This window comes from Odontesthes bonariensis, chromosome 19 (assembly GCF_027942865.1).
Source record: "Odontesthes bonariensis isolate fOdoBon6 chromosome 19, fOdoBon6.hap1, whole genome shotgun sequence".
NCBI classification, from domain to species: domain Eukaryota; kingdom Metazoa; phylum Chordata; class Actinopteri; order Atheriniformes; family Atherinopsidae; genus Odontesthes; species Odontesthes bonariensis.
Genome location: NC_134524.1, coordinates 10,581,914 through 10,593,511, shown reverse-complemented (window position 1 = coordinate 10,593,511; position 11,598 = coordinate 10,581,914). Strand labels below are relative to the sequence as shown.

Below are 11,598 nucleotides of genomic sequence, written 5' to 3'. Positions count from 1 at the left end.
AAACAATTAGGCAACACATGGCTCATGACGCCTTTCAGACAGACAGACAGTCATTATATTGAGCATCAGCTCAGTGAAACTGCATACGCTGCATTATGGTCCAGGCGGACACGGGCCTGCTGGCGCTCACCTCTTGCAGCATGTGAAAACATGATAAACAAGACGACAGCTGCACAGATCAGCACAAAGAGTCTGCAGAGAGAAAAATACACCCGGGGGGAATTGTTTTAACGTCCAAGAATCAAACTGTTGTTCAGAATAACCACCAGTGAATCTCAAATTTTATGGAGACATGTGCAAAAAAGCCTTCAAAACATAGCCTTTACCTTGAGTGGAGATCACAATGGCCTGACATGACTGACAGCTTCCACACAGGGTCGAATGATAAGCCAAAAAAGAGACAGCTTTCTGGGAGCTTTGCAGCTCTGCTGCTGCTCTCCTGCTGATTGGAGACAATACTGTTCACCTGGCTGCAGGTGACATACTTCCTGGAGTCATTTGGGAGGACACTTTTTCTGTTGCAGCCCACTTTAAGCAGGACACAGCTGTTTGGATGTTTGATATCTTCCATTTACTTTCAGTAAAGGAATAATTTTGCTGCTTTTTAATCTGGCCTAAAAACAATATAATGTTATGTTAAATTTGACCTGTTTTTCTGCACACACACGGGTCAAAACTAAGCTAATGTTTTATACGAACACACGATTCAGTACGGAGCCACAAGAAGCCACAAGGGTTGTAGAAATAAATGAGTCATTTAATTGTCTTTAAATACAATAAAATAAACAGGTCGATATAAAAATAATAAATATAAAAAAACAAACACTTGTGCATCGTTTGTTTTAGAGTGCACGTCTTTGGCAAGTTTAAGTGCAACACAGATATAGCTCATAACATTCATAATTTAAACAAGGCACCAAACAAACAAAGAAACTGATGAAACAATTAAAAATCAACGCGTCCTCGTGTCTTGCCAGCAAGGTTTCATCCTCATCGAGTGTTGAAAATAAAAATAGTGTCACATTATCCAGGGTCTCTGGGACGATGCGTGCTGCTCAGAACATGTAACAGGACATCATGGCCATGTTCTTCAACTCATCATTGGTCATACACTCTGTTGAAAGACAAGAGGAGACATCAGCAAAGATGGACTAGAATAATAGAACATTGGAATCATTCAGTCATTGCGACGCATGAAGGAAAAGCTTTTCAGGTATTTTACATTCTGCAGTAACACCAGGGAGGCTCTGAATTAGTCCAAATTCATTCTGCTGAAGTACCCAAGTGTAGATTTATGCTGTTTCAAAGGGAATGCATGTTCTCTTTATGCTAATTTTACTGCATTTTCTATTAATCTCTTAAGACCTGAGCTTCAATATTATATGGCTTTTTTAAAACTTTTCTAGCTAATTAGGAATAACAGGACCTTACCAGTACAGACCTAAGTGTTTAGTAATATTTTTAGATTAAGAAAAAAAAAAAAAAAACATGTCCATGGGCCTTCTTTCAAGTTAATTAAGCCAAAAAATGTGGGGCATCACTTTTGAAAACACACTGACTACATAAAACTTACAGTTACCTGCTACAGGATGACTTCATTTAGTCAATTCCAAACACCAGACAAATTTGGACCTAATTTGGCACTTACTGCTCAGACACATGGGCAATATTATTAGCTGGGTTATGTTTAAAACTTGGGTTATGGCATGAGTTCCATGAGCCAGATGTGGCCATATGTCATAGGCTGGCATTTAGATGGGCTGTGGCAGGTGCTGAGGGGGACAGATGTTGCCCAGAAGCACAGAAAAAAGGCGTTTTTGAGCCACTTCTGGATATGTAGTTTTAGTCAAGGGCGTCATTTGGGGCCAAATGGGGGCAAAAGAAAACTTATGTGAACCATTTTTAAACCAAACATTCTTTTTTATATGAGTACAATTCAATTTTGACTTACATATTCATAAAACCTAACACACAAGTACATTTGTGACATATTTTGTCAACACATAACCTCAAATATTAAAATGAGCCTCCCGTGAGCTAGATTAAAAAAAGAAAAAAAACATTTTTAAAATACACTGTTAACTGTGAGCTTACCATCTCTTCCCTGCCGAGAACTCCTGCCGCTTATCTTCCGCCAAACTTTCCTCCAAGACCGCCGGAGCCTTCCGCCTCTGAGACCCGCGGAGGAGTCGCTCTCCTCGGCTGGAGTATCTGGAACCTCCGGCTCCTCGTCACAGTTTTGAACTTGATCGTCCTCCTCCGGATCCTCCTCCTCCTCTCGGTCGAGGACTCCCTCAGCCAGCAGCTGCTCCAGGGCGCTTTCATCCACCCTCAGCTCGGCTCTCATATCCACTTCCCCGGACAGGAATGTGGAGTGTCGGCACAGCGGGCAGTCGATCAGCCTGTCAGCCCCCGGATGCGCCTCACCGGGCGCCAGCGGCCGGGTCAGAGCCCGGAGGCAGCTCTCACAGAAGCTGTGTTTGCAGTGGAGCTCCCGGGGACAGCGGCGCCCTGCGTTGTAGGTCTGGTAACAAATCCCGCACTCAAGCTCTGAATACATCCTGCTCTGTGCTGGCTGTCCTACGTGTTTGTTTGAAAGGGTTGAGAGGAGAGCTTTTATTATACTGTTCACAGGAAAAAGGAGGGACTCTGGTAAGTTGCCAGAAACAGCATGACTGAGCCAAACAATCACAATGAGTCACCAAGGTTCGTGACGCAATGAAACAAGGATTCGTGAGGTGACTACACACCCACATATGCTTTTCCAAAGTATTCATCCAACATAGACACAGATTTAGTTTGATTACACCCACAGTCAGTGACCATGCCACTCACTGCCAGCTGGGAGCCATAGCAAAACAAACTGCTGATTAGTCATTAAATGTTGAACTGGGATATTTTCCTCTGATTTGCTGTTAGGCTCAGATAGTTTAATTAAAGTTAAATCTAATTTTGTTTTGGCTACAGTATATTTTTCTTGTCCTCCAGGCTTCCCGAAGAGCTTTCAGAGTGCCTCTTTGGACATCAGATGCTTTTTTGAGTCTCATTTATTTAGTTTTTTTTCTCGTCAAGCCACTTAACGCTCACCTATGAATCATCGAAGCATAAAAAGCACCAATCGCCGAAGGGATGAATCAGTGTTGTGTCTGCAAATAACATAATAATGACAGCTCAGCAAAGAACCAGTTTTAGATGGTATCTTTAGGCACTTTATTATTAGCATCCTATTAGAAATTTAGATCATTCATTCCCATTTCTTTGGTTGCATCTATGAAAAACAGCAAAGTTAACACAGTTTGACGGACATAAAATCGTATTTCTGCACCAACAAGGTGATTCCCAAAGAGCTTTCAGTTGAAAACTTGGCAGATCTCATGGTGTGCAGTGTGGCCTTAAATCTGTGGAAACAGGACAAAAGAAGAAGTGGCAGGCCTAAAAGACTGTCTACAGCAAGTTACTCCTTACAAGTGATGTCCTTAAGAAAGAGGAACAGAAAGGGAAACAGGGACAAAAGGCTGAGCTGTGCCAAAGGACACAAGAAGTGGACTGAAAATCAGTGGCAGCAGGTCTGATGGAGGGATGAATCCTCCCCAGAGCCCGGAGCTCAACATTACTGAAGCAGTGTGGGATCATGTTGGCAGAGAACGGAACAAAAGGCAGCCCACATCCAAAGAAGAGCTTTGGGATGTCCTTCAAGAAGCCTGGAGAACTATTCCTGAAGACTCCTTAAAGAAAGGACAGAAAGCTCGTCTGAGAAGGTTCAGGCTGTGCTGGAGGAGAAAGGAGCTCAGAGCAGATATTAGCCGCATTCGGACAAAGCCGTTCTAAGAACGGTCCTCCTTGAATTTCGTTCTGATAGCTGCCCTTCCCCAGCGGAACTGTTTCAGTCCACATTCGCACATGAGTCGGGACCTTAATAGGGACTGATGCTGCGCAGCCGTCTGCGACAGCGACGTGTTACTTTAGCGCCACATTCAACAACTAAACAAAACCCGGTAAAAGTAAGGAGAGAAAATAAAAAACACCACCAAGAAGCTAATATGGAGAGCGGGGAGGCCACCGTGTTCATGGTCTGCATGATGGTGATATTAATCATGGACGATCACATCGGGCGTCTAACATGGAGGCTGGAAGAGCTCACAGAGAGAGTCAGGAGACGAAGGATGGAGCGCAGGCCATACTTTTTCATTTCATGAAGGAAGAAAGGAGAGCAGAGCGCCGCAGACAAAGGAGACGACGTGTCAGTTTAACTTATTAAACATGCGCCGGTTGTGTCTGTGTCGTATGAGGAAACATTTCAGCCTGACAACATGACAAGGGGCGGAGCTACCAACCACCAAACACCTCTGTCAGATGTGTTCCTATGGAAACCAGAACAGACCCAGCTGAGGAGAAGGAGCTAAAAATGTTATTGGAACTGAGAGCGATGGTCCGGAGTTCCTGTATGTGCGAATGAGGGAGAAAACAGCCCCGTGGATTAAAAGGTTCTAGGAACTGCCAAAGGTTCCTAGAGTGCGAATGCGGCTATTGACTTCCAAGCTTGTTAGAATTGATAGATAGATAGATAGATAGATAGATAGATAGATAGATAGATAGATAGATACTTTATTAATCCCGAGGGAAATTTAAGGATCCAGTAGCTTATACAGAATACACAATACACTGATTACGAATCAGAATCCAAAAAAACAACACAAGTGCAACACAACACACAACCACAGACAACACAGCATACTAACATCACAGATCACAGTTCACATACACAAAACAAGGAATGAACAAAAAATGTACCAGAAGAGGAGGGGGATGCTTGTGTTGCAAAAACAAAAACAAAGTGTGTCCATGATAAAGTGTGAGCAGTGCAAATGGGAGAGTGCATTATTGTAGTAATAGCTAACAATAGTAGTGTAGTAACTAATTGTAGTAACTCACAACATAATCAGGCTTTCCCTTCTTATGCTTCCCTGTCTGACTCACAGGGTGATGTCAGCTCTTTGGCCGTAACCCCCTATCACTCCTCTTATCAGTTGTTCCAGCCCACAAAAAGCTCCTTTCATGGTCATATCCGTTGGAATCTGAGCCAACAATGACACAGTCGGGAGCACTACGTGTTTGTTCATCTCAGTGAGTGTGTGGGCACGCACACGCTGAACGGCCTTTTGTTCTTTGTTTTTTTTTTTCCAAGTGTTTCCCACTTATGCCTCCTGCACTGAACTTTACGTAAGCATGTCTGATCATGCAACACACGAGCTGAATGACAGTAAAGCCTTTAATTAAAGGAAGGGGACATGAAAGAAAACCTATCAGGAAATTTGCTGTTTAGCTACATGTCTTAGATATTATATGTATGTATTTCCTTTTTAAAAAAAAAAATTTCAGTCAGTCTATCCTCTGAGGCGTTAAAATGTTCACAACTTGACTGTGTGAGTCTCTTTTAATGGCATCAAATCCCAAGTTGAAATTCCACGTTGTGTTTTCTCAGCTTTAAGGCTCACACTTTAGCGCTCTACATTCCTATGCAGGGAGACATGGCCCTGTAATAAAGCTGTAAAAACATTATAAACCATAACGTGTCACTGTTTTTACAGCGGTTGCTTATTGGAGGAAGTCTCAGGGAGAGTATTAAACATGTCTACAAACTTTCTTTCTTTTCTCAAGGCGTTTTGATGTGACACAGCACATTCAGCACAAAGGGAATTTCCTTCCCAAAGGGTTTCTCATACATAGTTACAGGAAAACACATGCTTTTCAAAGTTCAAGTGAGGCTAATATCCTCCTGTTATTTTTTAGCTTTTACTGAAATTCACCTGGCAAGTTATACAGAATTTACAGGACTTTTGTGGACGGGACAAACAACTCACCTGTTGATATGAATCAGAATGAAATCATGATTCTTTTTAATCAATAATTCATGAGATAATCTAAAACGGTTATTAGGGAGAAGAAGAATGGCCTCAACCCATAAAAATCAAAATGTTAGAAAGTTATCTCACTGTGCTTTTATTAAAGGAGAACTGCGGTATTTTCAACATTAAGCCTCTTTTCTGAGTCGTCTGCAATGTTTTAGAACCCCCCTCACCGCTTTTTTTATGTTTACTGCTGTCTCCGGTATTTGCCTAATTTTGATTCATCTCAACCTGCTTCAGAATGGCAAGTACGGTGCATGTCCAAAAAGGTCCGTAAAAGCACAATAAACGTCCGTTTTCAAAATCATCAACTCACCGGAGTGGTTACTGGTGTGGACTGGTAATCCATATCAAATTTCGTTGCGAAAAGTTGCGTCTGTCGTGTTTTATTTGACATTTTGTACTGGATGTTCGTTGATATTACTCCGCCACCGCTAAGAAAATAGTGCGAGCATGAACGAGCTGCCAAATAAAACACGACAGAAGCAACTTTTCGCAACGAAATTTGATATGGATTACCAGTGCACACCAGTAACCACTCCGGTGAGTTGATGATTTTGAAAACGGACGTTTATGGTGCTTTTACGGACCTTTTAGGACATGCACATGACTTGCCATTCTGAAGCAGGTTGAGATTAATCAAAATTAGGCAAATACCGGAGACAGCAGTAAACATAAAAAAAGCGGTGAGGGGGGTTCTAAAACATTGCAGACGACTCAGAAATGAGGCTTAATGTTGAAAATACCGCAGTTCTCCTTTAAAGAGTCAAGAAGAAGAGAAGTTATGATGTGCAGCAGTTTGCCCTGAATTCTGCATCTGTCAATAACTTTTTTAAATCTATTTATGTGTAAAAAGGAAAGTTTCTCCTGGTCTGAAAACACACTCACACATTAGCTTTTCTGCCCCCGCAACTTATTGAATAAAAACAGTTTTTCAGACCCTTTCTTGAAATTTTAGAGCTTAACGGAGCTACTTTTCTGTGTTTATTCTGTTCTAAACTGCTCCCTTCCTTTCAGTCCCCCACACCACTCCACACAAACTTTTTCACAATAGCAGAAAAGTTGTTGGAGGGTCTTTTATTTCTTTTTAAAATGATATATATATATTTTTTAGTCCAGGTTGAATATCATCTCCGAATGTAAATCTTTGCTTTAGTCAGCATTGATTCAACTCAATGATATTAAACCCTGAAAAGAAATTATATTTCGGAATGATAAATTATATTTAAAGATTCGTTGTTGTTATGGATGGATAACAAAAAGAGATAAAACAAACAATCCGTTGAGAAATATGGAGTATGTGGTGAGTATGTGGTGTGGCAGAAATCGTCAGAGAGCGCCGTGGCCGCATTAGGGTGTGGTTTTTGTTGCTTGGCAACAACTTAACCGACACACAGCGTTGGCAGCTAACGCAGGTTGAGTCCTTGCAGAGCACGAACAGAAACAGAAAGGCAACAGTTCAACATCCAAGGTCCAGAGAGGCTCTTTCTCAGTGAAATGTCCAGGATTTCACCATCTGTTGTTGACAAGCACTGAAGTTCTGCCTCCTTTACTGTTAGCGCCCCGTCTGCAGTCTCTGTCTGCCCGTATAGTCTGAGAGTTTAGGAGAGAGTTATTCCTGCAGCCATGTCTCCAGGGCTGTTTTGGTTCTTCTTTTAGCTTCAGCTCATTGAGGTTTATGCACAGCTCTCTGAACGTCCCACCACAGCATCTCAGTCAGGCTGAGGTCTGGACTTTGACTGGACCGTTGCAACACTTTGATTCTTTTCTTTTTCAGTCTTTCTGTTGTAGATTTGCTGCTTCATCCGAGCTCCACCAGCGTTATTAACAGTTGGTTTGAGATGTTTGTGCTGATATGCTGTGTTTGGTTTTCTCCAAACGTGCAGCTTCCAAACAAGCCGTACTTGCTCAGTCCTTTACTGTCGTGAACTTTAACATTTAACATGCTAACTGAGGCCTGTACAATCTGAGATGTAGCTCTTGGGTTTTTTACAGTTTCTCTGAGCATTGCACAGACTGACCTTGGGGTGAACTTACTGGGACGTCCACTTCTGGGAAGATTGTCAACAGTTTTGAATGTGTTCCACATGTGAATAATCTTTCTCACGGTAGAACGATGGACTCCAAATAGTTTGGAAATGGCCTCATAACCCCTCCCAGACTGATGGGCAGCAACAATTGCTTCTCTAGGATCATTGCTGATATCTTCCCTCCTTGATATCTGCTTTTATATGGGTTCTTAAACTTGTTGAATCATATTATTTTGATTAGCAGCAGCTGGCTACTACTTTCTCTCTTAATTCCTATGGAAAAAGTAAGGGTGGACTCAGTAAATAATGACATATGACCATATGAAGGTATATTTACCTCATTTTCAGACTTGGTAGGGAGCAGCTCAAACATTTAGAATTGAAAGTGGGTGTACCTTCTGTTCATATGATTCTATCTGGTTCTCATCGCCTGATTGGTGGAGTGCTGCACTGATTCATTCTTACATTCGGGAAGTTTCTGCCATCTCCACAGAGAAACTCAGGTTCTTATTTATTGTGTTCACTGGCTTGTCGGTTACTTGACTCAGCAAGATATTCCGTCCCACAAATACTTAGTTTTGTAGGCAGATCTTGGAAGTCTGTTGTTGGTTCCACACCTCAGTTTTACAATAATATAATATTCTGTGCAGGTGAACTCCAATCTGTAGAAGCAGCTTGAGAACTACTGATATACATAGGATGCATTTGAGCTGGAGTGTGTTAAGGGACTTAACGTATGTTCTGGATACTTACAAAAATTTGAATTTTGTGTGAAGAGTGATGAAAGAATTTCAGAAAAGTTTAATCTGCTTTGTATTGCGGTATCAGTATCTTAACCTCACTTTGAGCACAGAACATTGCCAGCATGTTGATCACCTGATTCTCGATGGCCATTTATACCCACAACACGCTGACTGTGATGAAGCATAATAACATAATATGCAACCTGAGGGGTGTAAGTCATGATATAGAGACTCCAATCTGTCATTTTGTGCCTTGTGTGTCCTGGTTACCGTCACATTACCAAGGGTTTAATTACGGCTGAGCAAACCACAGAGATGCCTCATGGGGGACGAGACGGAGAGAAGAGGACGAGTTGAATCAGGTGAGGCAGAACGAAAACAGGACGCTGATGGTGAGCCAGACTCAGGCACGTAGCCCCAGAATATCACAGGTGAGGTAAGTAGATACTTTGCCAGTATAAGATCTGCACCAACAAGATAAGATTTATGCATAGATGTGAGGGAAAGTACTGGGATTGAAGTAGGGAAACAACGTGAGTTCTGAGATGTTGTCTGCTTTTGATGTGTAATGATGCCATGCTACAGTGTATATCTGTACAGTCACTTATTTAGAGCTCCCATTCTCTTTAACATCTTGATTTTGAAGATAATCAATAAGAATAATGATTCTTTATTTGATTTGTGAGAGGTAATTTTTCAGATCACATGTTTCCATGAACCAATACAAAGGAGACCCCATCTGCCTAGCAACAGTCTCCTTATGAGTGGGTTGCCTTGCAGTTGTCCCATGTGAAACAGGGCAGCAAACAGGAGCAACAAGAATCAGGAAAGCAAAGCAAGTCCACTACTTTGTTTGATAAACGGACATTTTTCTTTTCTACATGGATTTAAAATAGAAAATACTGATATGAGGTGACAGCCACAAGTTAGCGTAGCTTAGCATAAAAATGGTAAGTAGTGGAAGATACAGTCTCTGGCTCCATCTTTGCAGGCCAGGTAAGTAAAACCGCACCTTGGTTTGATATGACTACAGGTTAACTCGAAATAGTACAGAGATTCAAAATGACCAGAAAGAGACACAAACAAGTACAAAGAGATGACACCCATCAGCCAGGACTCAGTGGGTAAACACACAAAACTAATCCAGGAACACCCACTTCCTGCTGGGGGAAAAACACCTTCTCTTTGCGCTCAAAAGCCAGAAGTAAGCAGATGTTATCGGCTTTCTTTTAGTAGCCGCCGGCATTTATCGGCTCTGGCTCCGGTCAGCATTGATGGAAACACAACAGCTGGGTCAGAAAGTTGCTCTTACTCGAAACTGTGATCCAACCCAGCCTCCAGGACACAGCGAAGTGCCATCGTTGGTTTCAGGTTTGTTTTCTGAGGTTGTGGGAGTTACCGAACAAAACTCCGGAGTGTAAACGTGCTTCTACTAGTAATGGTAAAGTATTTTATCAGCTCCTTGGAGCAGGTGTACTCGTAGTTCAAAGGCATGTTTAAACACCCTCCTTTTGGTATAAAAACTGTATTAATTTGAGGTATAATTTTGCTTACAAAAACAATGGATCCTCCGGTTACCAGAATGCAAATCAGTAGTGTCTTTTTTTAGATCTTCTTAAAGTAAATGTACACCTTTTTCTAATTACAAGCCATTGGTTTCCAAAACAAACTTGTTTCTCAGGGCTTCCGAAGAAACAACTGCTGACTTGGTTACACAACAGCTGGTTCAATCAATCGGATGAGTGGAGAGTCCCTTTGAATCACTGAGCTGATGCAAGTCAGAGGACGTGCTCCTACACGCATGAACATATAAAGAATTAAAGTGAATTATTACTTCCCTTCTTGACTCTTCTGTTTTATTTCTTGTTTATTTCTTCCTTTTCTGTGCCTGTGTATGTGTGTGTGTGTGTGTGTGTGTGTGTGTGTGTGTGTGTGTGTGTGTGTGTGTGTGTGTGTGTTCAATCCAGCTCACACTACATGCAGCTTTTGGGGGTTGGATGAAAGAATATTATAACTCGTGAGCTTTGGAATCTGTTTGAAAAGCTTAGAATAAACAAAGCAGCATCCCTGGGGGTCCAGAGAGTGTTCAAAAGCAGTTTAAGCCTCTTTAAGACCTTTAGTCTTGACTTGAACTTGATCTTGGAACTATTTCTCTTTTGCAGATTTTGCCGACTTTTGTTCAGGATTCATCCACATTTTTTCTCCATCTCGCCACCCACCTACCATGACAGGGGATGTTGTCCCAGCTTTTCAGCACAGGGACTCAACTGCTTCAGCACCCGGCTCCAGTGCCAACCCTGGGGAGCCCGTGGATGTAGAGTGTCCCATCTGCTACCAGGAGTACAATCAGTGCAACAAATGCCCCCGGATGCTGGAGTGCCTCCATGTTTTTTGCACAGAGTGCCTCCAGAGGATCCATCTCACCCCCTACGACCTCTCTGACACCGGCAGCCCGCCAGCAATCACCTGCCCCCTCTGCCGCCATTTAACCCCGCTGGAGACCGGGGACGCCCTCACCTTACCCTGCAACTCCCTCATCCTGTCGAAGCTGCCCCGCATGGCCCTCTGCCTGCCCGTAACCATGGCTACCCGTCTGGCCACGGTCACACAGAGGGTAGTAATCTCCCTGGAGGGCGACCGCAGGGACACCCGCCTCATCATCCTGCCCACAGTCAGCCTGCAGGTGCAGCAGATGCACCCGGACCGGTCGTACGGCTTGGCGCCCGGCCTGGTGGATGAAGAGGGGGTCATACAGCAGAGTGAGAGGACACTGTTCTGTGTAAAGGTCCTGGCTGTCATCTTCTGGGTGCTGTTTGTGATAACCTGTGTGTTAAGCATCATGTTTGGGCCACATTTCAAATTCTAATGCAATTCATCTCTTCCTTGGAAGGCAGCAATGATTCACTCAGAGTGCACAGA

At 42.8% G+C, this 11,598-nt stretch overlaps 2 protein-coding genes across 2 annotated transcripts; one reads left to right on the top strand and one right to left on the bottom strand.

Annotated features, from left to right (window-relative positions):
- Positions 1-736: 736 nt before the first annotated feature.
- LOC142368792 (uncharacterized) lies at positions 737-2,586 on the bottom strand. The gene is made up of 2 exons (XM_075450971.1): positions 2,095-2,586; positions 737-1,114 (listed from the first exon to the last, which is right to left on the bottom strand). Exons 1-2 carry the CDS (start codon positions 2,558-2,560, stop codon positions 1,056-1,058), a joined length of 525 nt encoding a protein of 174 aa, XP_075307086.1. The 5' UTR covers positions 2,561-2,586; the 3' UTR covers positions 737-1,055.
- An 8,317-nt stretch (positions 2,587-10,903) lies between these two features.
- Positions 10,904-11,590, top strand: LOC142368672 (uncharacterized). The gene has a single exon (XM_075450874.1). The coding sequence runs from the start codon at positions 10,904-10,906 to the stop codon at positions 11,543-11,545; it is 642 nt and encodes a 213-aa protein (XP_075306989.1). The 3' UTR covers positions 11,546-11,590.
- Positions 11,591-11,598: the final 8 nt, after the last annotated feature.

Coding starts and splice junctions, on each gene's coding strand:
- LOC142368792 (XM_075450971.1), bottom strand. CDS start 2,560: ATGTATTCAGAGCTTGAGTGCGGGATTTGTTACCAGACCTACAACGCA. Junction 1,115..2,094: donor TTCTCGGCAGGGAAGAGATG/GTAAGCTCACAG, acceptor GTCTTTCAACAG/AGTGTATGACCAATGATGAG.
- LOC142368672 (XM_075450874.1), top strand. CDS start 10,904: ATGACAGGGGATGTTGTCCCAGCTTTTCAGCACAGGGACTCAACTGCT.